We start from the raw sequence: 27004 nt of genomic DNA, 5'->3' as shown, positions 1-27004 counted from the left end.
TTGAGTGTGCGTTTAAGAGTATTCTTAAATCATAGTGCTTGGTGTATCATTCATGGTGAGTTAGAGGTTTGTGCTGAAGTCAGAATTCCTAGTGTTTACTTCCAGCTCTTCATAAATTCTAATACTCATTTTATTTCCTTGTACTATCAAGTTACTTCTCTATTTAAATGAGCATAGCATGTTCCACAAGAGCAAGGACCTTATCAGTCTTGTTCAGTACCTAGAACAATGCCTGGCACATAGTAGATGCTAGATAAATGTTGGTTGAGCACAACTTATGGCAATTATGAAAATGTTGATACATCAGGCATGAATGTAATTCTGAAAACGAACCATAAGTACTCTACAAAATTGACAGGTTTCCCTTGTTTAAGATTCCCAAGAGAGATAAACAATGCTATCTATGACATTTCTCAGCTAGAATCAGTGCATGAGATTTGGAGTCAGAAGATCTTGCCTGGAGTCATGGCTCTACCACCAGGCTTTGTAACTTCGAATAAGTAATTTAACCTCCATGAGCTTCATTTCAGTCATCAGTGTTTTAGGTTATCACTCATGCTTTAGAATATTTTTGAGAGATCGAAAGATCAGTGAAATACAAGCGCTTGTAAACTGCAAGTACAATAAAGTACAAATGCACTAAGAAATGGTAACTTTTCATGTTCTGCTTTAGAGGACTATAAATCTTAAGAAGCAGAACTGTATTCCTATTACTTAAGTCTAAGGAAGTGAAGACAAAGCTATATTATCCCCAAAACAAAATTGATCTTAAGAATACAGAGAAAACTGGCACTTCTCCCTGTCTTTTATACATAGACAAACAGAGCTGCATGAGAGAACTTCTCCCCATCTTTCCTCCAGCTCCCTTGAGTGTTGCACTTAGTTTCTTCTGAGTCAGCCCCTAAAATAGTTTCAGTCTGAAGGAAGACATGTGGTGGCTAGAACTGCTTTGAAGAGTTGGCCAGGGCTTCATCATAGGTTACAGGCCAAAATTTTGAAAAAGAAAAAAGAAAATTCTTTCTCCCCCTATCTCTGAATAAAATGCATGTCCAGAAGCCAGTTCTTGTTTGCATTTTTCATTTGTAAAAGTTCAGAATTCACATGTATCATTTATTATGTTTCTATACTTGGTGGACCTCTGTAGAAAAAGTCTTTCTCCAGACCCTCAGTGTTTATGTTTTGAGCAGATCTTATATAGATAGATCTTTTTTTGTCATTTTCCTTCCAAATGTGTTCAGACAGACTATATAATTTAGTTGTGGGATTAGGTTGGAATATCATACTCTTCCAGAGTACTTTTCATAATACATTAAGACAGTTACAGTGTGGAAATGAATTTACTCTTGAAATTCAACTTACTGACACTACTGAGAAAAATCTCTGGCTAAGGAGAAACTCAGAAAGTTTGGGATAGCTAATCCCATCACTAGTCAGGCTGTTTTTGGTTGTCATGTCTCTTTAGACATTTTAAAATATATATAACAGCTTTATTGGGATGTAATTCACATACTATCCAATTCATCTATTTAAAGTGTACAATTCAGTGAATTGGTTATGGTATTTCAAAAATCAAGCAATCGTCACCACTATCTAATTCCAGAACATTTTCATCACCCCCCAAAGGAAACTCTGTACCCATTAAGCAGTCATTCACCCTTATCCCTTCTTCGCAACCCCTGGCAACCACTAATTTATCTTCTGTCTCTGTAGATTTGGCTACTCTGAATGTTTCATATAAATAGAATCATACAATATGTGGCCTTTTGTGACAGAGTTCTTTCGCTTAACATGATGTTGTCAAGGTTCATCCTTCTGGTAGCATGCCTCAGTACTTCATTCCTATTTGTGACCGAATAATATTCCATTGTGTGGATATACCACATTTTGTTTATCCATTCATCTGTTAATGGACACTTAGGCTATTTCCACTTTTGGCTATTGTGAATAGTGTTGCTATGAACATTCATGTACAAGGATTTGTAGGAGGATTTCTTTATCGCTTGTTTTCAGATACTTTGGGTATATACTGAGTTGTGGAAGTGAAGGAACTGTCAGACAGTTTGCCACAGCAACTGCACTATTTCGTATTCCCAGCCACAATGTATGAGGGTTCAAATTTCTCCAATTTCTCTGTCTTTTAAAATTATAGTTAGACTAATAAGAGTGAAGTGGTCATCACATTGTGATTTTGTTTTGCATTTCTATCATCAGGTTATTTAAAAAATATTTTTTCCTAGAAGTCATTTGCCTGCAACTTCAACCCTCTAGAACATGGTCCTGCATGTAACTTGATGCAGAAGGGCCCCCAAAAAAGTAAGAGCAGTCATAGAAGATGCAAGAAAGCTCTGCATTTTGTTCCAAAGGCCCCTCATTCAGTGGGTAACTAATTGTTATTCAACATTCATGACTGGCTATTAGGTTTTTCAGAAGAGAGCTGGAAAATTCACTGTGGTAGATATTGTGACAGTCAGATAAGTGGCAGTGGATATGACAATTAGTCTGCCACTTAAAGATGAGAACTATTATACTTCCTAATATATTAATAGTCCCAAGTCTTTAATTAGAGACCAAATTATATTTGATATATTTTTTAAGAAGGCAAAGTTACATAGAATACATTTTAGAGTGATTTCCATGAAGAATGATTCAGAGAAAAACATGTTTTGCTCTTGAGTAGATAAGCTTGCTTGAATTTTCTAGGTACTTAATTTCTCAATGACATTTGAAAAGTCAGGTGATACTGAATTTCATCTTGAATATGGAAAAGACAAAGAGAAGATTGAGATTTTTATAAAGTTGTTGAAAATATTGTCCAAAAAATTAAATGAAATACTTTTAAGAACTTTAATCTCACTTTTTGATGAAGTTAACAGTTATTTGATTTTTCTAATACTCAGAGCTCACTTTTGCATTAGTGCTGTTTCAGTATGTGTTTATGGCATATGCCAGTAAATTAACCTTTCCTGTATCTTTTCAGCTGTTGCTAGAAATTATAGCTCGTTCACACTGAGTTAAACTGCGTACTTTAAAGCTGCATAATATTTAATCTATTTCATTAAACAGCACATTCTGTCTCACTTGTTTGTATATGCTGAAACCTTCTTCTGAGTTGCTCCAATTTCCCTTCAGAGACTAAGGAGCCTACACACACGAAAAACAAACAAACAAACAAACAAACAAAAATATCTTTTAAAATGACTTTTTTCTTTATCTGAAGCACATTTTACATTTCCATCCTCCACCCCACTTAATGTGAGGTTGTTGCCCAGTCTTGTAGTACAACAGTAAATCTAAGCACTTGCTTGCTTTTACTATACAGTTTTATACTGGGAAATGCCCTTTTTATTGACAATAGCTGACTGTACTATGTTGCACTGTCAGTATCTAGATGCTTCCTGTTTTAAATAGGATATAGTTACTTCTTTTCCAAATCTAGAGTTTGAAACGGAAGCATTGTATTATTTTAGCTAATTTTATTTATTTTTTTCTTGCAGGTTCTGAAAAGTGCCTTTTCTGAAAACTCTGCTGCTTGGATTCTACTCTAGAGCTGTCTCTTTATAAACCCCTCTCCCTACCATACCGTTCCCTGCCCTCTCCACCTCCCCGCCGAACCTGGTGTGCTTGTAGTTTACTGTCAGCAGCTGGTCCATTTCTTTTTTCTGTGATTCTCAATTTTCTTAGTCATTTTCCCTCCACTTGATTTTGCAACAAAACTTTTTTGGGGTTCTAACATCCTTCCCAATCTTATTATTTAAAGCTAATAAATAGAAAAACTTTTCTCCCCCTGATCTGAGACCATTCCACAAATCAAAGGGCAGCCAGCAGCATATGTTTTTTACAAGAATAATTGAAAACATCAACTGCAGAGCACAGAATTCTTTTGAAAGTCTGCTGGTTATTTCACATAAATTCGGCAAAGGAACAAAATAAAGCATTCATTATCTTAACAGTTGGCTTCTTAGGAGTTGGTCTCTAATTTGATTTTTAGTTATTCTGATAGTTTTTATGATTGGCTTTTTGTTTGACTAGACCAGATTTGACTTTAATGAAAACCTAAGTGTTAACAAATAGACGTTTCACCAAAGCAACCTGTTATCTCTTCACACTTAGTTTGAATTCATTTTTAATCCTTTAATAGTCCACAATAATATTGTCCTAAAGAGGGTACATTGGATTTTAATTTTGCTTTCAATATGACGGCTGTCAATGTTGCCCTGATTCGTGATACCAAGTGGCTGACTTTAGAAGTCTGTAGAGAATTTCAGAGAGGAACTTGCTCTCGAGCTGATGCAGATTGCAAGTTTGCCCATCCACCAAGAGTTTGCCATGTGGAAAATGGTCGTGTGGTGGCCTGTTTTGATTCTCTAAAGGTGAGTCCCATCTGAATGCACATAATTTAAATTTGTTGATTTCTGTGTTTTTTGAAATACGATGTGCTTTGAAATGAGTAAAATTAATAATAGCATGAAAGTGATAAATTTTGTTTTTTTTTTTTTAAAAAAAACAGAATGGCAAGATAGAAGGTCTTAAAGTCAGAATGGCTTAACGACAAAATGTCTTAATTCTTTGTGTTTGTAGAGCTAAGCCAAGTCTAAATCTCATTCCACCAAAGACCACTTACCACTTATCAAAACAGATACACTTAAAGAATAAAAATTGAATAATTTTTGTAGCAGTGAGGGATTGTAGTCTTGCTATCATTTACTTTTTTGTATATGATTTAGATGTTACAGTGATCATAATCGCCATGTAACCTAGAGAAGCCCTTCACTGAATTATAGCTTATTATCCATAGTACCAAAATGCACTTGGGAGGGACCAGTCAGCTTTCAGAGGATAAATAAGGTCAGACTGAGGGAGTATAAGGTTTCCAGAAGGAAAATTATAGCGTTTTGAAGTATCTCAAAGTATATTTTGAACCTTTAACTTAAACATATTGCTATAAAACTAGGTTCACTTAATTTTCCTCCTGGACAGCTGATTGACCAATTTCAGATTTGTAAGTATATTTTGTAAGAAAAGCCCTATTACCAAAGTCATCAAGCCTGAGTATTACATACTAGATTATAAACAAAATATGAGGGCAGATGAGGTATTATATAGGACAGGATGTATATGATTGCAGAAAAAGAAAATGTAGTCATTTTCATGTTTTATTCATAGTTATCCTTAAGGATAAAAAGTACAAATTAAAACATAGAAGCAATAAATTGTAATGGATTTCTGGTTTAATTAATAAGATTTGCTACAATGCATTTGAGATTTTTTTCAAAATATGTCAAAATGAATTAAGCTTAACAAGAACCTTTTCAGTTTCTTGATATTGTTTTACCCTCATCATGACCAGTGACCAATTTTACCTCATTAACATTTTTATTTATGGCTGCATTGGCTAACAGAGATGTATCCCTTAGTGTGATGGTTTCCTCAGGAAACATTTTCTTAAGTGATACACAGGTTAAGTATCTCTTATCTGAAATGCTTGAGACTGAAAATGTTTTCGATTTTTTGGATTTTGGAATATTTGCATATCCATAAAGAGATATCTTGGGGATGGGACTCCAGTCTAAACATGAAATTCATTTACATTTTACATATACTTTTTACACATAGCCTGAAGGTAATTTTATACAACATTTTGAATAATTTTGTGCATGAAACAAAGTTGTGTACATTCAACTATCAGAAAACAAAAGTGTCATTATCTCAGCCACCCATGTGACATCATGTTGGCACTTAAAAAGTTAAGGCTTTTGCAGCATTTTATATTCAGGTTTTCAGATTAGAGATGCTCAACCTGTACTACTTAAGGAGTTACTTTTACCTATTTCGTGATTACTAGTTTGCTTTTTTTTTTTTTTTTGCAGACCATCCCATTTTAAGAATACAAACTTGTTATTGTAAAGATAAAGGTAATTCCTACCATTGAAAATCTCTGAATTGCCTTTATTTGTGGTAGACATTATGACTAAAGAACTTACTTTGTTTTCTTCATTTTGGTTTCATTTAAGTTTCATCTACAATTATTTTGTGTATTATTTAAATCTGCTGCTACAGGGTTGGGCATTACTTTGAAGGGGAAAAGATTGCTGAGTTAGTTGGGGGAAAAAATGAGGTATCTTTCATCCAGTCCATATAGAGGGTCAGGAACTGCAGTAGGAACTTTGCATGTGTTGTTTCAGGAGATCTGGGGTACAGTCCCAGCCTCTGTATCTGACCTCGGGCAACTTAACCTCACAATCTTGGAGTGACTTCATCTCTAACAGATAGGTAATATCTTCTCTACCTAACTTCTGTGATTATTGTGGAGACTGCAGTAAGCTAGTACAAATGGAAAACCACATTTCACTATAAAAGTGAATTAAATAAAAGGTTTTCTTCCTATCAACTAAATGTTTGTTGGAGGCATTCTTTAATAAAGTTCTATTTAGTTAGGGTTTATTATTTAAAATTACAAACTCATGTTCTAAAGGTACATAACCAAATCTAGTTGCTGTGTGATATTAGTTGTTCAAACTAAGTATAACTGTTTTGTGGTTGCTCTGATATAGAGTTCCTTGCAGGCTTTGTAAATTCTATCTTTCCGAACATCATAGAATGTGAAAGGAGATGTGTGATCTTCCTATTCATTAATAAACTCAGGTCAGTAATTCCATTTAAAGGCAAAAGAGTACCATAAACTAAACATTTTGAAGAAAAGTACTAGGGAAGGTGACTGTTTACAAAATGCGTACTGCACTACAACTTTAGAGCTTGGAAAGTGTTTAATTCAGAGACAAAATAGATAATGGCCAATGAATATTAATAAGCCACTTAATTATTTAAATAAGTTGTCTACTCACTGTATCTAGTATTTTTAAAGTAATGTTTGCATCATGTTAATATCCTGATGACCAGTCACAAAGGGTAAAGATGATTTACATAATCCTTACATTCTCATATTTTTGTGAAACCCTTAATATTTCAAATATATAAAGCCTTTCAAACAATTATTTAATTTGCCATTTAGATAGCACATTAATCAGAGTTCCATGTCTGCACAAGAGCTTTGTAGTTCTTATCCATGACATGCATGAAAGTTAAATTAAGCTGAGGGTAATTGACCTGTGTGCATTGTACTAGTATCATATCTATAATACACAAATAACATACTTCCGTGGTTACTGCAGCATTTCCTACTTCCCCTGAGTTTTTATAATTGAAACACTGTTGAACTTCATCTGTATACTATTTCTTCTCTCATGAGTGATTAAATAACTGAAGCAATCATTTGATGAATTTTGGGCTGCTGCTTTTGTTTTTGTTTTGTTTTGTTGTTGTTGTGTAAGAATTTTATTAGTACTAGCTACTCTACCAGATGATGGTTATTGCCTTAATAACAGGTACAACAGATACAATGTTCTAATGAGCATTGTAATGCACCTTGTAATGAGGGAATATTATGAAAATAAGAAGGGCAAATTGGATGACTGATTGTGTATTGTGCTGAAGTGCTGTGCCTATCAATCCATGAATGTTGAGTGCTCAGTGATGAAGGCAGCACCATCTTCAAATGGAAATCTAGTGCAGTCCATGGATTAATTTCCAACTATGTAGAATGGTCTCATATCATGTTAGTATGCAGCTGTTTTTGACTCCGTTGCCTTGTGGACTGGGCACAATCTGTCTCCAAAGTTCTCTTTAAATATTGCTTAATCCATTCTATGCCAATTTCTTGATATTACAGTTTGCCATTGATCTAGGTTGGTATTTTTAGTGAATGTTCCTTGGATTTAACGAAGAGTCGTCATTTTTAAAACGAAATCAATATTTGTGATTGTTTTCATAGCCAAGTTATTCTGCTTCAGTAATATCATGATGTCTTGAACCTTTCTCTCTATACTTGAAGCAATGTGTTATCAGTCACTTTTTATCAAGGAAGGATATAAATGTTGTCATTATTTCATTATGACAGGTCAACACCCATCACATCTGCCCACCCCTCTTACCACTTTGGGTAGTTTTGTGCCAAGAATTTCCTGGTAAAGGCTATAGCAGCAGACATAGTTAGAGGATACTCAAGCTAACCTATATACATTCCTTAAAAAATGGGAACTGGGTGAGGAGTGCACATAAAACAGTCACATGCTGTGTCTTCAAAATCACATATGATCACAAGAAAAATAATATTTTGACAAGTGAAACCTGTTGTATAATTATATGGATATGAATCTATCCTTGTAGGTCAAACTGACCCGAGTTACCAGTATATTCTGTAATAGCACCACTGGTCACAGCAGTTTTCATTAGTTTAAAATTTGACTATTTTTGACTGAATACTTACTCATCCCTATTTGCTAAGGGAAAGTTTACCAGAAACTAGACACCTAGCAACACAATCCCAAGGGTCACTGGATTATGCAAGACTTAGCACCATTTATCAGCTCCATCAGAGAGGTCTGTCTACACTATAAAGACACATAAGCAGCACCTGTCATCCTGAGAGTCAAGGAAAATAACATTTTATTTAAGGATCTCTATTTTCTATGATGCTAATCTTCAAAAGGAAGTATCTTTGGTAAAAGTCAATGCTATTTTGAACATTTCAAAAACCTCTTTTGAAAGGAAAATAGAATTGTAATTATAGGTTGGTGCGGAAGTAATTGTGTTTTTTGCCATGAAAGCAATGGCAAAAACTGCAATTACTTCTGCACCAACCTAATGGTACCCAAACAAATACATATTGAGAGTTCAGCCTCGCCTTTTAAACATTTTATTTTGAAATATTAATAATTTTAGGCTTACAGAAAAGTTACCAAAGTAATACAGGAAACTCCTGTATACTTTTTATCCAGATTCTCCTAATGTCAACAACTTACATGCCATGCATTGCAGTTATCAAAACCAGGGAATTATCACTGGTACAAGATTCTTAAGTAAACTAGAGAACTTATTTGAATGTCACCAATTTTCTTCCTAATGTTAGTTTTCTGCTCCAGGATCCAATCTAGGATCCCATATGGCATTTATTCCTCATATCTCCTTAGTCTCCTCCAACCTGTGACACTTTCTCAGTCTTTCCTTGTCTTTCATGACCATGACACTGAGGATGAATACTGGTCAGTTATTCTGTAAAATACATCTTACTTTGTGCTTATTGAATGTTTTCTCATGATTAGACTGAGGTCATGTGGTTTTGGCAAATAAAAAAGAAACCCACACACAGAAATGATGTGCATGACATATGAGGGTATGTGATGTTGATATATCTTATTCATTATGTTAACTTTAATCACTTGGTTAAGTTGGCATCTACTGGGTTTCTCTACTGTAACATGACCAGTTTTTCTTTTGTAAAAACTCTTAACTGTGTCTCCCATTTATTCATCATCCCCTACAATATGCCATTGATCATAATGGGCATCCCAATGTCCTAGATGTTAAAAAGTGAACAAGTGTCCATCTTAGAAGTGATTGGTAATGTACTTCTGTAATTATGGTCAATCAAGAAAGAGAGCAAGGGAAAATGGACCAAGAGCGTGACAGAGAAAATAGAAGCAACAAGTCGCCAGAAAGACAGAACACTGGAGAGTGAGAAGTCCTAGAAGTGGTGTGATATATGTGTGCCTATCATATACTCCTGCAGAGTGTGACAGCTGTCCCCTTCTGGTTCACGGCCTTGGGACTTAGCCATAAACCAGAAACAGTCCCTGTCTCCATGGTACAGACATTCTCATTGGGAGTTGGAGGAGGAGCAGGTAAAAAAATAATTAAATATGGCCGGGTGCGGTGGCTCACGCCTGTAATCCCAGCACTTTGGGAGGCCGAGGAGGGTGGATCACGAGGTCAGGAGATCGAGACCATCCTGGCTAAAATGGTGAAACCCCATCTCTACTAAAAACACAAAAAATTAGCCAGGCGTGGTGGCAGGCGCTTGTAGTCCCAGCTACTCCGGAGGCTGAGGCAGGAGAATGGCATGAACCCGGGAGGTGGAGCTTGCAGTGAGCCGAGATCGTGCCACTGCACTCCAGCCTGAGCGACTGAGCCAGATTCCATCTCAAAAAATAAATAAATAAAAATAAAAAAAAATAATAATAATTAAATATTCAGGATAACAATATATTGTCAGGTGTGAGGAAAGGGTACAGAGAATGGCAGGGGCTACTGTTTTAGATACAGTGGCCAGGAGGCCTCCAATGAGGTGACCTTTGAGGAGAGGCATGCAGGAGATGAGGGGACAGTGAAGAGGATTTCCAAGAACACTCCAGGCAAGGAGAATGGTGACAGCTGAGGCCCTGAAGCTGGCGGCAGCCTGGTGTGTGTGAGGAAACTCAAGGTCACTAGTGTGGCTGGAGGAGAGCGGTGAAGGGGGAGGGCAGTGGGAGATGAGGGCAGGGAGGTCCTGGGGGTGGGGAGATCAGGTGGGGCTCTGTGTATCATACTGAGGACTTTGGATTCTGTTCCAAGAGCTGGAAAGGTTGACATAATCGGGGGAAAGCAAGCCCACACAAAGCAGAGGTGTCTATTCTTTATATTTTTAAATGGAAAAGAGAATAATTTCCACGAAGACAAATAACTCCTGTTTATAGGTAAAGTAGAAGTCAAACGGTGCCCAATCCCTATTCTTCACTCCCTTCTTTCTATGACTTGTACATCAACTAGAGTTCATGCCCCAGTGATGGGGGATTATCAATAAAGAAATCTTATGTGAGGAAAGAGTTAACATAGCAGGTTTGGTGGCTTACTCTTTGCATGTCTCCAAGGGAAACCTTAACTATCCCCTGGGAATGTGGCCACCATTCATTTTGTCACTGATTGGTTATTGTGTTGTATACACCTGGAACAATGGACCATGACATAACAATTTGTCAGGGTTGCTTTGCTCAAGATCAAGATTGATGACTGATTCATTGTTAGGGTCCTGGATTACAGTTGCCATGGCCAGTTGGTAGCAGGCTGTGCATATGTGATCAGGACCCATCTGCACCTCAGACGTTGAGACTAGAACTGGGCTTCCCAGGGTGGAGACATTCCATACATGCCTCTGTAGTTTGCTACTAGAGAGAGAGTCCTTGTGCGTGTGGCTTCAAACTAGAAAGAACATTGGAAGCTTGTGCTGGGCTTCTCTTGACTCTGCTGATACATTTATGTTTCCTGTTACTTTTCCTCTGTATTCCATGCTGTAATAAATTTTAGCCACGAGTGTAAGTTGCTATTGAGTCTGTGAGTCCTGGCAAATGTCAAAGAAGCTTTTCTGTACATTAGTATTTTTCGTATATTATTTGCTTGATTCTTTTTTTACATTTTTATGTTTTTTATGAGAAGGGCTTGTTCATTTTGTTTCTATTTTTTAAAGTTTAATTTTTGAATGGATATTTTCATAATTCAAAAATTTATAAAAACAGTCATCAGCTGATGACTACATCAACAAAATGTGGTATATACATACAACGGAATATTACTCAGCCACAAAAAGGAACAAAGTACTGATCCATGCTACAACATGGATGAACCTTAAAATCATGATGTTAAATGAAAGAAGCCAGACATAAGAGGTCACATATTGTGTTATTGCATTTATATGAAACATCAAGAGTTGGCAAATCCAGAGAGACAGAAAGCAGATTAGTGGTTGCCAGGGTCTTGTGAAGGGCAGTAGATGGGTGAGTGAGGGATGAGGGGTATGGGAATTAACTGCTAATGGGTACAAGGTTTTTTGTTTAAGGGTGATGAAAATGTCTTGGAATTAGATAGTGGTGATAGTTATACAACTTTGTATATAAATGCGTTAAAAACTGCTGATGTGTACATTTTAAAAGGGTGAGTTTTATGATTTGTGAATTATACTCAATGAGAAAGTTTAAGAAAATTCAACGATAATAGAGTATGCAGTGAAGTTTTCCCCTCATCTCTTTTTCCCAGTTAATCAGTTGACCTCCAAACTGATACTTTGGTTTTCCCTCTCCCATATATATATATATATACACACACACACACACACACACACACACACACACACGAGCAAATATATCCATACTTATTTTCCATTTTTACACAAATAGTAGCATACCGTTTTCCTCCTTGCTTTTTTTAAGTTTAAAATATTAATTGTAAAAGATGGGAAAAGCTATGTGATGCTGACACTAATAAATAGAAGCCTGGAGGTGCTATATTTATAATAAAGATAAAAAGAATTGCACACAAATACAGGATTCTAGTTAGTAAATCTGTTCCTCACAGGCATATGTAAGTATGTGGATACTGAGGTTGAACAACTAAATGTATATAGAGTAGATAATGAGAGCCTGTTTTCTCACTGTCAGAGAAAAAAAGTTAAAAATAAAAGGGGAAGGTTAGGATGAATGCTGTGGTGTGGATTAGAAAGGACACATGAGTATGTATACAGATAGATACAGGAATAGATATTGATCTGTGTGTATGCATGGGTTATTATGTACGCTTTCATTTCCTAGCTCTGTCTAGGGAGGACCTAGAAGCAATTAACACCCCAACAGCAATGAGCATACATAGCACCCACATCTTTGTGTCTAATATCATTCTCCAATAACGGAACTAGGGATCTTTGGAATAATGGCTGATTCTGGACAGAAGCAGGGAAAATACAAGATGAGGCTGTAATGTCTTTTGGTGTAAGAATATAAGAAAGTGCTAGAAAAAGGGTGGGGGCACGAAAGAGAGCACAGTAGCCAATCTGAAGGAGCTCCCAATGACTGAAGTTGGAATAACTTGAGCAAGAAACTAAATGATGATAGTATAGAATTATAGCCCATAGAATAAAATAGATGCCCATGAGTCCATAGTTTACCAAAAAAAAATAAAAATAAATAAATAAATAAATAAATGGATAAGGTGGGGAGAAGGGACAACTCCTCCTTACAGAAGAATTCCAATTAATAAATGGAGAACAAATGAAGGAAACACAAAATCACTAGTAGGCAAATGCCATGGTAATAGTGGTTGCAGGCAAGATCCACTGATACATGCTGAAATCAGTGGGTAAAAGTTGGAGGAGAAACAGGATATTTGCATTGTCCCAAAGTATTTCTCCCAGGATATTTATCAATTAAAAGTGAAAAATAGACCAGGCATGGTGACTGGCTCATGCCTTTAATCCCATCACTTTGGGAGGCCAAGATGGGAGGATCTCTTGAGGCCAGGAGTTTGAGACCAGCCTGGGCAATATAGCGAGACCCTGTCTATACAAAACATTTTTTAAAAAATTAACTGGGCATAATGGTGCATGCCTGTAGTCCCAGGTACTCAGGAGGCTGAAGCAGAGGATTGCTTGAGCCTGGGAGATTGAGGCTGCAGTCAGCAGTGATTGTGCCACTGCACTCCAGCCTGGGCAACACAGCAAGACCCTGTTTCTAAAATAAATAAATAAAGGGAAAATAGTCACTTTACAGTGGAGAAACCCAGCAGATGCCACTTTAACCAGGTGTTTAAGGTTAACATAATGAGTGATAAGATATAGCAATATCACATACCCTCAGATAGAATACACATCATTTCTGTGATATTCCTGCCAAAAAGACATGGTTTCCATCTAATCATGAGAAAACATTCAACAAACACAAAGTGAGAGGCATTTTACAGAATAAATGACCAGTACTCATCCAAAGTGTCATGGTCATGAAAGACAAGGAAAGACTGAGAAAGTGTCGTAGATTGGAGGAGACTAAGGAGAAGGGAGGAATACATGCCATGTGGGAACCTGGATTGGATCCTAGAACAGAAGAATATTAGGAAGAAAATTGGTGACATTCAAATAAGTCTCTTGTTAAGAGTCTTGTACCAGTGTTAATTTCCTGGTTTTGGTAATTGTGTTATGGTTATGTAAGTTTTTAACAGTAGGGGAATTCTGGGTGAAGGGTATACAGGGACTCCAGGTATCATTTTTGCGATTTTTTTGTAAGTTCAAAATTATTTCAAAAGGAAGTATTTTAAAAGTTAGCTTTTTTAGTCTGTCCTTTGAGGCTCAGAAATATTGTCGGGTATTGTTTCTTTTCATTTTTATTTTTTTTAAAAAAACTTTGAGTATGGGGATGAGAAAACTCTAAAATCCATGTCATGACTGATCATGAGATTGCCCGCCCCCGACAAAAGCTTGATGACTCAGATAATAGTTAAGAAAGCACTCATACATATAAAAGCACTTCACAAACCTAGCAAATGAATAATTTTGGCTGTAGAAGGAAGAACGTTCAGTTCAAAATTGTTGCCATTTACAGTTGGGTAAACTGGCGATCCGTTGGGGGAGAGTTACTTGACCTAGTTCACATATGCAATTATCAAAAGAGCTTGATGACTCCAGCGTTCTTCCAATCATTATTCGGTCTTCTTTCCTATGGAGGAGAAGGAAATGGAGAAAACATCAATTAGTCTATTGCTTTAGTAAACCAAAAGCATCCAGCTCTTATCACAGTCATGCTGCTCCACATTGCATTGGGACTGTCTGTGAAGTTTTGTGGCTCTCCTTTACTTTTTGCACTTAAAAGTGAGGGGTGGAGAGCCAACTTTTCCTTTGCTATTCCCTCCCTCTTTTATTGTTTCTGATTCATGATAATTTAGATTAAGACTTTATTAACCTCCATATTTAGTTCATGGACAATTACTTGGATAACTTGTTTTGAAAACAGGGCAGAAGAGAAGAATTTTTAGACAAAGTTACCTAACTCTGTGGTACTAAATTTTGCTTAATTGATGAACATCAGAACACTGAGCTGTCTCTGCTCCCTTGTCCATCCTTCTCCCCAAACACTGCATTGTTGAGTTTGCTGACCAGAACTGGGGATTATAACTGTGCCTGCATATCACATCTTCACTGCATAAAACTCACTGATGTCTGATTCTGTTATATTCTCATTAGTACGATGCCCTGGCCAACTAGGAAGAAACCTGTCATAGATCAGCTGAAACACTGCAGTAGCAATTCAGCCTTATTATGGGTCAAGTATTTTGTACAGTAATTTAGAATCTAATCCAACTTATTTAAAGTGTTGTTTTATGGGATCATAGCTCAAAATCATTTCTTCCTGGCCAAGTTGTAATTGGGCATCTGGTGAGAAAAGACTTGGGCTAGGGCCAGGCATGTATTCCCCAACCACTATTTGATGATACCATTAATACTGACCCTTTGCTATGGGAGCTCCATTAAGTAGGAGAGATTTGGAAATTTGAAATTTGAAAACTATTTTATGTCAACTATTTTGTCTAGAAGAAACTCTTAGATGTTAGGGTAATATACATCTGATCCTACTTGGTTAGTAAATAATCTCTTCATGTAGCATAGCTGAAATGAAGTCTTTTTCGCCATATCAGATTTTTTTGAAATGTGTATACAAGGTACTTCTGTGCATCTGGAAATAGCAATTAGTTCTTCTAGGAACATGACATTATTCATAGAACATTGTTTACTTACTGTTCTTTTTGCCCTTGCAGATGACCTTTCTGCATGTACCATCTTTGGGGTGACCCTTGTTTTCCTCTATCTCAGTGTGTCACTTGGTCCCTGACTTATGGGGTTATATATTCCAGAGGAATCTGAGCTGTCTGCTATTTTCTCTAAATACTCTTTTTTTTTTTTCTTCAGTGTTTATTCTGCTGCATAATTGGTCTTCAGTTTCTTAAATTTATGGTTTTTTAAAAATTTTTGATGTCTAATCCAGATTTGCAGTCCTGCTTGGGTTTTCAATGTTTTTATTTCTGTGCCTTCAATTCTCACCCCAGGGTCAAGTTTTACTGCTAGATGTCATTACAAGTTTGTCTCACATTTTTTGCCATCTTTCTTGATACTGTTTTCTTTGAAGTCAGTAAACAATTCCATTTGTTTTTCGTCCTTTTATTTTCTAAATGATCTCCAGTATTTGGATTGAACCATGTTGTATCTAGAGATAGAGTAAATCACTTTTCAGTATCTTGTTTATGATGAGTTTATGTAAAATTGCTTAATGTCATGTCTAATCTGTTATTTAGTTAAGTAGATATGGCTATAGAATCTATCTGTTAGAAACAGTTTTGCAGCCATAACTCGGTCATAGGCATTTAAATGTATGCTTTAAATTGGATTTTTGTCTATCATAAATAAGTTTTTTTTCTGTTGAAGCTCAAATTTTTTTTAACCCACTGGAAATTGGTAGAAAATAAATTAGGCTTTGCTTCTACCTATATTCTTATGAGTAGATAGTGGACAGTGAAGGCAGTTTCCACATTGAAAACTGTACAAAAATTTGAAAATGTAAAGTCCACAGTAATATAAATGTATTACAGATGACAAATTCCCTTTAATTCCATTAAATATGACAAAAACCAAGACATGTCCTATGTATCAGCCATGATTTGTTAGCTAACTAACTGAATGGTAGTAATGTTCTAATTTCTGTCTTAGCATGCAAAAATGCAAACAGAAAACCTTTTTCTGTGACTTTAAACTCTTTAACCATCTTTTATATGCGTCTAAATACAGTGAGTAGATGACACTGTAGTATCAATAATCTCTTAGCTCCAAATACTTTTTAGAGGTCTCATTTTTAAAAAACTACATTGTTTTAAGACCACATTGTCAAACTGTCTTAATATCTTTGTTCATCCACCTATTTGTGAAAGATAATAAAACTGAAGTAATAATTTGAGGATTTTTAATAGCTCCATGTACTCTGTGTTCTTGTTTTAAATATTTCACAAATACCTATCCTAGGAGTCGTTCCACTTAACAAACTTAATTTTTTCCAGCTTTTATAAAAATGTAATTTCTAGAGTTTCTGCAGTTTCCTGATTATTTTACTTTTTTTACTAACCAAAAAAAGTGTTCTATATAGAAACAAATTCAGTCTTAACCTCAGTGTTACTAAAAAATTTTTAAAACCATAGCCATCCTTAATCTCCCAGTACCCCCACTGTAGGAAGAATTTGACTTTGGAATATTGTCTCATTTTTCAAAGGAGCCTGATAAGTAGTTTTGGAAAATGCCTTTTTCTTGGGTGAACTCTAGATGTAACCACTGAAAATATCTGAAATGAAACGTTCTATCAGCAAGTAGCATAAACACTGAAAATGCTGCTTTGTCACACATAACAGTTCTAACAAGGGCTCCTTATGCAGCCTTGAGCAAGTCATGGGAATCCTACTACCTCTGTTTCTCTTCATTTCAGAGCAAGCAGCAGCAGTGAATTTATAAGACTATTTGGTTGTGGTTTCCTAGAAGGATTTTTATAAATGTCAGGGGTTATTTAATTCTGAAAGTCCTGTTAAATCCATTAAGAATTGTATGTACATTCAATTCCCCAAAGAAATGATTCATTCAACAAACATTTATTGCAATCTCTTACTTGTTAGGCACTGGGCTCAGTAATGTGGAGAATACAAAGTTAGGAAAGACGTGGTTCTTGCCTGACCTTTTAGTAAGAGGTTGCTTGTGTTATATGCCGTAAGCCAGATACAAACTAACAGCTAAAACAGTCCAAGGGCACAGGTAGGGACTGGGATTATATCCAGCAGTGGTGGCTGAAGATGCAGTCATGGGAGAGACACTGTTTGAGGTGTTCTTTGAAGAAGGAATAGGAAGGTATTCCAGGCAGAGGGAATAACCTGAGCAAAGATAGAAGGGGAAAACTGTGATATGTTTGGGGAGTCGAATGTTAAGTCAGAATGGCTGAAGCATGAGAAATGACACCATCAGCTTGTGCAAAAAAAAAAAAAAAATGATAGAAAAAAAAGACTGACAAGAGGAAGTACCTCTTAGAAAGCTGTTGAAGTATCGAAGGTATGAAATATTAAGGTTTTGAATTAGGTGGTCATGGTGGGAAGGAAAAACTAGTGATGGAATTGAGATTCAGATGAATCCTACATGGTTAAGTAGAAAGGAGTGGATATTTTCCTCCAGCCTACTGACCTTGTGCTCATCTTAACATCAGATTTCTTTGAAGTTGCAGTGAAAGTCTGCCATACTTTTTGTTTTGTTTTGCATTAGATGCTATCTTGTCCACCATCATATCTTTTGTGCCTAGTACATGTGAGGACTTGGAAAAATATTTGTTGAATGAAACATGAGATTGTTGAAACACTTTGAGAGAGGGAGAATAAATATGGGCTCAACTGAGAGGTACACAGAGATCTCTTCATCTACAGCTGTAATTTCACTCCCAGTTCAGTTTTTACTCAAATATAGATGAAAATTGTATACCCCCATGTGCCAACTTTCCTCACTCAACCAGATTTTAACCTAGATTTGATGGCCTACAGATTGCTGATATTTGCAAATCTAATTCCATCCCTTAGCATTATAGAAATGATATTTGGCTAAATGCTGTTGGATACTCCCCAACTGTTACATTTGGCGTGCTTTTACCTTATATACGGATTTAAAAACAAAATTACTTAGTGGCCATTGTTAAGTGTTATTTTTAAAATAATCAGTGTGATTATGCAGTAGTAAGTAGTCTAGCATTTTTTGTCTTAAAATGTTTGAGGTTGAATTTTACAGCAGATGGGTAGCTTGCAAATCAAGGTATTCTTGGAAGCATAATGAGTGCTAATAAGGTGATTCTGAATCAAGTATGAGCTCATAATCTTCAAAAAGCGATTTTGTGAAAAAGGTGACTGCCTAGTTCAAAAATATATATATTTAAAGTTTATTAAAGAACTATTGTTCTAAATACACAATGACATTTTCAAAGTCCAAAAAGTTTGAACATAGAAAGACAAAGAAATATTATAATAGAGCCCATGAATTAACACTTAAAAAAACCCACAGTAACTGTAATTTAGTCCAAGCAATATGCTTTTAAAAGAAATGGGAGAAATAATAAGAAAGTAATTTCAACATGGAAGTTTAAGAAAGGATCTCTAGGCTCATGTACTATATCTTGGAGTTTGTATAGTCAGCCCAGTCTCTTAGACTTTCTCCATGTTCATCTCCATTCCTGGATAGTGATTGCTGGTTTTCTGAACAGGCGATCCTTAGGTCTTAGTGCAATCCTTAGTAACCAAGATACGATTCAGGTTTGGACAACTGACTCTGCTTTCAAAAACAGGGAAGGTGTCTGGAACATTTGAGAAAAGTGTTTCAACAACAACAAAAAACCTTAAAATGATTTTTAAATATTTAGCAGCATTCAGCTGGTGTCAACATTTGGCAATGATTTCCATAATTGTGACTTGCATATTTTAATAGGCAACTGACAGATAAAACAGAACCAAGACTGTCTCCCCCTTTTTCCAAATTCTTGAGGCCTCACTTTAGTGGCATGTGACATTTACTCATCTTTGAAATGATAAAACATTTAAACATGTTTCACTTATTTCTCCCCAAATTTTCCTATTGTCCCACTAAAGAAATACCTTTAAAAAGTGGCATTGCTTCCAAGTCAGAGAAAGAAGGAAGGAGGAAAGGAGGGAAGGAGTGAGTGAAGAAAGAAAGCAATTAGGAGACACCCATTGAGAAAGGCTTTTCATTCTGAAATACTTCAGCTCCAATAATAATGTATTTGTAACAAAAACATAAGGAAAGTGTAATGAATAGAGTAACATACTCATGAAAAGAGGGTAATATAAGAGAGTAGGATTCCTCCACCCCCAAGAGAGAATTATTTGTGCCATTTTTATCACATATTTTTCATTATAAACTCCTCTGCTTTCGTTGAAGCAAAAATGAATAGCTGTGATTAATTATGGCCCAGAGAAGTCTCATTCTCCCCATGGAACTTGCTCTTCCTCATTTTCAACAGCACCACTAAACATGCACCACTAGTTACCTTTGATCTCCCTACTGTTCACAACCTCCAAGCAGGCGTCAAGTCCTAGGTCCCCCGCCAGCACAACTACTCATGCCTCTGTAGTTATGGGAGAGAGAAGATTTGTAAACTTCTTGTGGGCAGTTTCCATGGCATAATCTTTTTCATTTCTTCCACAGTATCTAGCACAAGTTTTTACTTTTATGCAGGAGAGGTATTAAACGGTATGCCTTCTTTTATCAGACTATAGGAGCAAATGCAATTCAGTACATTTTCCTATTTACTGTGGTTGCCAGAAAGCTCACAGCTATGTTTTGGGCCCAGCTGCAGCAATTAAACTTAGTCTAGAATTTTGAAGTTTTAGCTGCAGCAATTAACCTTAGTCTAGAATTTTGAAGTTTTTGATACAATTATCTCCATTGTTCCACCTTCCCCATTATATCAGTCTTTACAGTTACTGTAATAATCTTACTGCAAAAATATCTTTCTTGAAGGTCATTTCGAGCCTTTTGGGAAGAATGTAATTGTCTAAGTAGTAAGAGAGCAAGTCAACAAGAGAAGGGGCTATTTCCATTTCTGCATTTCTTATTTGCAGCTTATAAGGCTATCTGAGTGATTTTCATTTGGACATGTTAATGTATTCCAGGAATTCCAGTATGGTTAACTGGGGGCCTCAGTTTAAAATGGGCTTCCAGTGATACTCAGAAGTAAACCAAATGCAGCTGGGGCTACTTGTAAAACAGAAAGGAATAAATAACAAATACTTGACACTCCTTAGATGTTCACTTTTTTTCATTAGGAAAAAAGTAGAAAGGGTTGTATGAGATGTGTTTTTTCCTTACTTCCTCGCTGCAGGGTGCAATTGATGAACTTGTATTCAGTGCTTGTTTTGAAGTTTAGTAATCTATTGATACTTAAGCTTTTGATCGTCTGTGCTGAAATGCTGTGGTCAGCATTACATTGTTTGCCTAATCGATGTGGAAAGTATTTTCCTCCTTTTAGCTTGTCTTTTTTCTAGGTATCTTTTTTTTAGGGGTGAGGAGAAGGGGTAATGTTCTCAAATGATTGGGATTTCTATAGTGAGTAAAGGTGTGAGTTTATTGGAGAGCTGAGGGGCAGTTTTTAAAGAATCCTTTATTCGTTCAAATTTGAGTACATACCAAACATTTAGAAAACACTCTGGAAATGTTTATACAGCAAATGTAAGCAACATACAACACAGAGCTCTCATATACATACTTACCATCATAACTAGTAGCCCTACTTTGTAAACAGAAAATGAATGTGTTTCCCAGGAGTAGTAGAATAGATTTTGAGAAGGCCAATCCTTCTTCATGACCTAGACCGGCCTTCTTTTACGTGGCTGCTAACATAATTACTGATGTCAGAGATGTAGAATTAAGGTGTCCAGATTCCTTCAGTATGACCTTTTGGAAACTGAATTATCAGTACCATAAGAAAATGCTTAGCAAATAACTAAATCCATTGTCAGATAGGACAATATTCCCTTAGAGCAGGGGTTCTCAAAAGTATGGCAGATGGACTAGCAACATCAACTTCACCTGGATGCATTTAGAAATGTAAATTCTCACCTCACCCACACCTACTGAATCAGAAACTCTGTGGGGAGGCCTGACACTTTCTGTTTCAAGAAACTGTCCTGGTAATTCTGGCAAATTGGGAACCATTAGTTTAGAGAAAACGATAATTGGTTTAGCAGGGTGTCAATTAAGGATGATGTTTCAAAGCTTCATAATTCTCAGGACTCTGTCTTGTTCCTCCAATGCCTCTTCCTTCCTCACCACTTGTTCAAACGGCCCTTTCTTGATATATATTCAGATCTGTTGGAAGGGAAATGATGTCTATTCTGGAAAACTAATGTTTCTTTCGGAGACCTATTATATTTTCCCTCCAAGGAGCATCACAATGCTTTTTAGCTGATAAAAGGCTCTGAGAGGTATTGCATGAAAGACAGTTTAGTTCTGTTAACTGCGTGTTAGTGCAGTTTAGTTCTGTTTAACCCAAGAATTTCTCTAAATCCTTTGATCATAGAACCCTGTCTTTGTGGAACATAGAGAAACTTATGGAATATTATATAACAGGTAATTGGGCAAGAATCATGCTGATGTCTAAATGTGTGGAACCCAAAAGAAATGAAGTTATTTTAATTATCTGCCTATTATAACCCTTTGAAAGGATTAGTGACTTTTTTTGTACCCCAAAACGTGTATTGTAGGTGTTGCTAGCTGCCACATGTGGACCTTCAAATTTTCATATGTAGCAACTGTGAGAACAAAAGGGTGTGTGTATGTATACACACACACACACACACACACACACACAGTATATTCAGACATTTCACATTTATATGAGTCAATCTTCACTTCCATAAGGTTAGCCTATTAAAATGAAAAATCAGAAAAATGAAAAATTGGCTCAGACATCTATAAACAGTTTTCTAACGAGATTCGATTTTATTATTTTACCAATTTATTTAAATGATATTTAAAATCACTTCGCTATAATTGTTTAAAAATATATTAAGCACCATTAACATCTTTTATAGTCTCTTATTTGACTTTGTCTTTCTAACTTACCAGGAAAAAATGACTTGCCTGGTTTCTTGTTATCATTTTAATATATGTTATAAGTAAAATATAACAGTACCCATGGCCAAATTAGAATAAAAATAGTACCAACTAGAGTGTGATGCTCCATGCTTTTTTATATAATACAAATGACTTTGAATGTTTTATTCATTATGATTTTAAAGTGGATGTTCGTTATGCTAAATCTTAAAGAAGCTTGTGATGGTAAAAGAGTGTCTCTTGACTAGATAAACTAGTCTCCTAAGTAGGCACTGGCTTATTACCATTTGAAAAGGAGCAATAATTCTTTTCTCCTTTTAGTTATTTACGAGGATGAAATTAAAACTTGGATATGCTTCTTTATCCTCTGCCTTTCCACCTAGAATACTACTAAGTTGTGGGAACAGCAACTGTTTGACAGTAATATCCATTTCTAATAAGAGAAGTGTCCTCAGTTTCCTAACATTATACATATACAAATTCCCTCCCTAGGCACATAGTAATTTATATTACTCATATAATTGGTAATTACTCTATGATAATATATTACCTCTTTTAGGGAAGTAAAATGATTTAAAGTAGTTATAATCTGTCAAAGTTATTATACTTAATTCTCGGGAAATATTTTAGTTCTGTTGTAAAGAACTAATAAAGAAAAATATATTTTTTACATTTTGTACTGATTTTACTTCCAAAACATACTAAATTTTACTTTGTTCCTTTATTCTTTCAAAGCACCTAGAAAGTATGTAGGGGCAGGAATTATTTCTAGAGAAGCTAGCACAATTGGAAAATAATTTACTGATGATCTAAAAGTAATTAGAATTAAGGCCACTTGAATCTCAGCTTAGTACTCTTTCTAATAAAATCCTGTATTCCTGTTAAAACTTAAATTCACTTCTTCTTGGGAACAAATACATTAGAGGACAGAGTATGAACAGCCTGTGACCTGCTTCCAAAACAGTTAATTCACATAACAGTGGATTTATTTGTTGTTGTTATTATTTTCCCTATTATATTGTCTTTAGAAGTATTAGTATACTTTTGGATTCTGTATCCTCAGTTGTCTAGTCACTTTTTTTTTTTTTTTTTTTTTTTTCTGAGACAGGGTCTCACTCTGTTGCCCAGGCTGGAGTGCAGTGGCAAGATCATGGTGAGAGACAGGACTAGCTGGATTTCCTAGGCCAACTAAGAATCCTTAAGCCTAGCTGGGAAGGTGACCGCATCCACCTTTAAACAGGGGGCTTGCAACTTAGCTCACACCTGATCAATCAGGTAGTAAAGAGAGCTCACTAAAATGCTAATTAGGCAAAAACAGGAGGTAAAGAAATAGCCAATCATCTATCGCCTGAGAGCACAGGGGGAGGGACAATGATCGGGATATAAACCCAGGCATTCCAGCTGGCAACAGCAACCCCCTTTGGGTCCCCTCCTATTTTATGGGAGCTCTGTTTTCACTCTAATAAATCTTGGTACTGCACACTCTTCTCCCGCCGCCGCAGACCCAACGCTGACTTCCACCCCTCCAGATCCAGCAGGGTGTCCGCTGCACTCCTGGTCCAGCGAGGCACCCATTGCCGCTCCCAGTCGGGCTAAAGGCTTGCCATTGTTCCTGCATGGCTAAGTGCCCAGGTTCGTCCTAATCAAGCTGAACTAGTCGCTGGGTTTCGAGATTCTCTTCCATGATCCACGGCTTCTATTAGAGCTATAATACTCACCACATGGCCCAAGATTCCATTCCTTGGAATCCATGAGGCCAAGAACCCCAGGTCAGAGAACAAGAGGCTTGCCACCATCTTGGAAGTGGCCCACCACTATCTTGGAAGCTCTAAGAACAAGGATACCTGGTAACAATGACTCACTGCAGCCTCAACCTCCTGGGCTCAGGTGATCCTCTCACCGCAGCCTCCCGAGTAGCTAGGACAGCAGGCATGTGCCACCACACCCAGCTAATTTGTGTGTGTGTGTATATTTGTTTTTAGTAGAGATGGAACCTCACCATGTTGCCCAGGCTGGTCTCGAACTCCTGTGCTCAAGCAATCCTCCACCTCAGCCTCCCAAAGTGCTAGGATTACAGGCGTGAGCCACTGCACCCAGCTCACTTTTTATATAACAGGCAGATTATCTACTGTCATCATCAAAATGTCTATAACCCTTCATTTTAAAAAGCTGTGGAGAAACCTAAATGATAAATCACAGAATAGAATTGATATGTTTATCTTATTGGCATGTTTACATGATGCAGCCACATATTAATTTGTGTTTGAAACCCTTTAGTTTTATTTTGTGAATATTTGCTTAACCAAAAATAAATTGCCAATAAAGAAAAGAAAGAAAAAAACTTGTACATTTGAAGCACTGAAAAAGTCAAACCCTAGTGCCTAGGCCCGCAGATCGTCACCTCCACTTTGCAGTATCTCAAAATATATCTACTTTACAGTCATTTAACTAAAACCTCTGAAACTGAGCTTTCGGCGGGGTAGTCTTTTGTGAAATGGTGTGTGCAGTTCATGTGCGTTCTCATTTGCCTTTGTCCTTAGGGGAATGAAATGCTTCAGAAGAACACTTTGTACCATTTTGTGTTAAGGTTGATCTTTTCTCATCATTTGGAGACTTTCTCTGCTTTGTGATAGTGTCAAACCTACAGCACTCACTTGTCATCTGAGTAAACTTGCTTCTGAATGGCACTATGGTGTTTTTAAAAGATTCTTCTCTTAGGGTGGTGATGATAGTCATGAAGTTCACAGACCACCTCTTTCATTGAGACCTACTTCCATCGGTTCTCAATCTCCATGGGATATTGCTAGACTGTTACTTCTGTCAAGTCACGGCCGTTTATGCTTAAGCCCTCATGACCCAACTCCTGATAATTGGACATTGCTTCTCCCAAACCAACTAGCAAAATGCTACTGTGCAAACATTTACTAAAAAGCTGTGTTAACAGATAACATGTTTATGCTAATTGTTCTGCTTCAGGAATTATGGAAGGCTATTTCTAACATTTGGTTACCTAGGGCCAGGTGCAGTGGCCCTCGCCTATAATCCCTAGCACTTTGGGAGGCTGAGGCAGGTGGATTGCTTGAGCCCAGGAGTTCTAGACCAACACGGGTAAACCCCGTCATTATAAAAAATACAAAAATTACCTGGGCATGGTGGTGTGTACCTGTAGTCCCAGCTACTCGGGACACTGAGGTGGGAGGATTACCTCAGCCTGGGGAAGTTGAGGTTACAATGAGCTGTGATGGTGCCACTACACTCCAGCCTGGGCAACAGAGTGAGACCCTATCTAAAAAAAAAAACAAAAAAAACAAACAAAAAAAAAAAACCACACACACGCACTTCAGTTGCCTTGTATTATTCATTCTGAAGTCATTCAAGATCCCTGGGTTTTGAACAAAATAAATTTGCCATAAATTTGGGCTAGTAACTAGTGTCTGGACATACCTAACAGCCAGTTGATATGCAGTCTTTGTTATAATCTTAGAGGGTAAGTGGTGGCCCAGACAGTATAAATATTTGAACCAGCTCATTCCTCTATTTAGAACTATCACAGTATTATGAAGCAAAGTATCCTGATTGAGTATGAGCTCTGGACACAGAGAACACAGGTTCAAATCCCAGCTCTGCTGCTTATTAATTATGTCAGCTTGAGCATGCTTTTTCACTTCTCAGTGCCCCTGTTTCCTCAATTGCGAAGATTAAATGAGATAATGCATATAAAGTACTTTGAACAATGCCTGGCATGTGGTAAATCCACAATAAAGTTAGCCATTAATATTCAGGTAGACATGGTGTGAAAAAATTGAAACCAGTTTACAGTATTCTAAAAATCTCTCCAATTAGTTTTGGTTTTTTATGACTAGTTTTGTTTTTAAAATTAGTTTATGTTTTATGACTACTTTCATGATATTAATAGAAAATATAATTTTACAGGGGCCTCAACCTGGTGTCTAAATGTGTATCAACAATTGTCTCATGCCAAGTAACATGAGCTAAAGCTGTATATACAAATATCTGCAGCTTATTCATAAGTGATCTGAATTAGTTAACATCAAAAGGGTCACTTGACCTTATATGCAAGAGTCTAGTATACCAAGTCAATGCAAAACATGAAACAATGTAAAACCAAATTAATAGACTAGTTATCTTTAGTAGAAAGATGAGTGTAAAAGATTAGCGCACTGATGTTTTACACCACGTAGTTTCTTTCGTTCTATCCACTTTGTCAAAATCTTTGAGAATGGAATTTGATTTACCTTATATAACAGACATAAACTGACTTTTTTTTTCAGAAAGACATGTTTTCTGAAGTTTTCTAATTTTATCTTGATTTTGAGGGAAAGCACAATGGAGCTAGAGTAGATTTATTTTATTTATTTTTCCTCGCCAAAATAAGGATTCTGCTAATTAAAAGGCACTGACTAGAATATCACCATGGCCTGAATGACCCCAGAAATCTTTTTGTGCTTAATATAAAGGATGCACATTTTTAATGAACACTACATCCTTAGACGTGTACTACTCTTTTAATAAGTCTTATTCCAGCTGTTTAAATTGACTAAGGGAGTACAGTTCATAGATTTTGAAGCTAACTAATTAACTCTCTGTTCTTTGCTTTATTTTTTTCTTGTTTTGGGTGTGGAGATATGCATCCTTTGGTAGTGGTCATATTTCAACTTCTTCTCT

General features: G+C 36.4%; 1 protein-coding gene across 11 annotated transcripts in view; it reads left to right on the top strand.

The window, feature by feature from the left end:
* The window catches only part of MBNL3 (muscleblind like splicing regulator 3), a 117335-nt gene that overhangs the window by 50691 nt on the left and 39640 nt on the right, over window positions 1-27004 (top strand). For 5 of the 11 annotated variants that reach the window (XM_074029188.1, XM_015444041.4, XM_005594592.5 and 2 more), the window contains exon 2: window positions 3495-4370. The exons of 5 other annotated variants lie outside the window; for them this stretch is intronic. In XM_074029188.1, the coding sequence (XP_073885289.1) occupies window positions 4194-4370 (177 nt within the window). In that variant the 5' untranslated portion in view covers window positions 3495-4193. Of the gene's footprint in view, window positions 1-3494; window positions 4371-5867; window positions 5913-27004 lie in introns of all 11 variants that reach the window. One more of the 11 variants, XM_074029189.1, reaches the window with a different exon arrangement.

This window comes from Macaca fascicularis, chromosome X, assembly GCF_037993035.2.
Source record: "Macaca fascicularis isolate 582-1 chromosome X, T2T-MFA8v1.1".
Classification (NCBI taxonomy): domain Eukaryota; kingdom Metazoa; phylum Chordata; class Mammalia; order Primates; family Cercopithecidae; genus Macaca; species Macaca fascicularis.
This window is presented reverse-complemented; position numbering and strand designations above follow the sequence as displayed.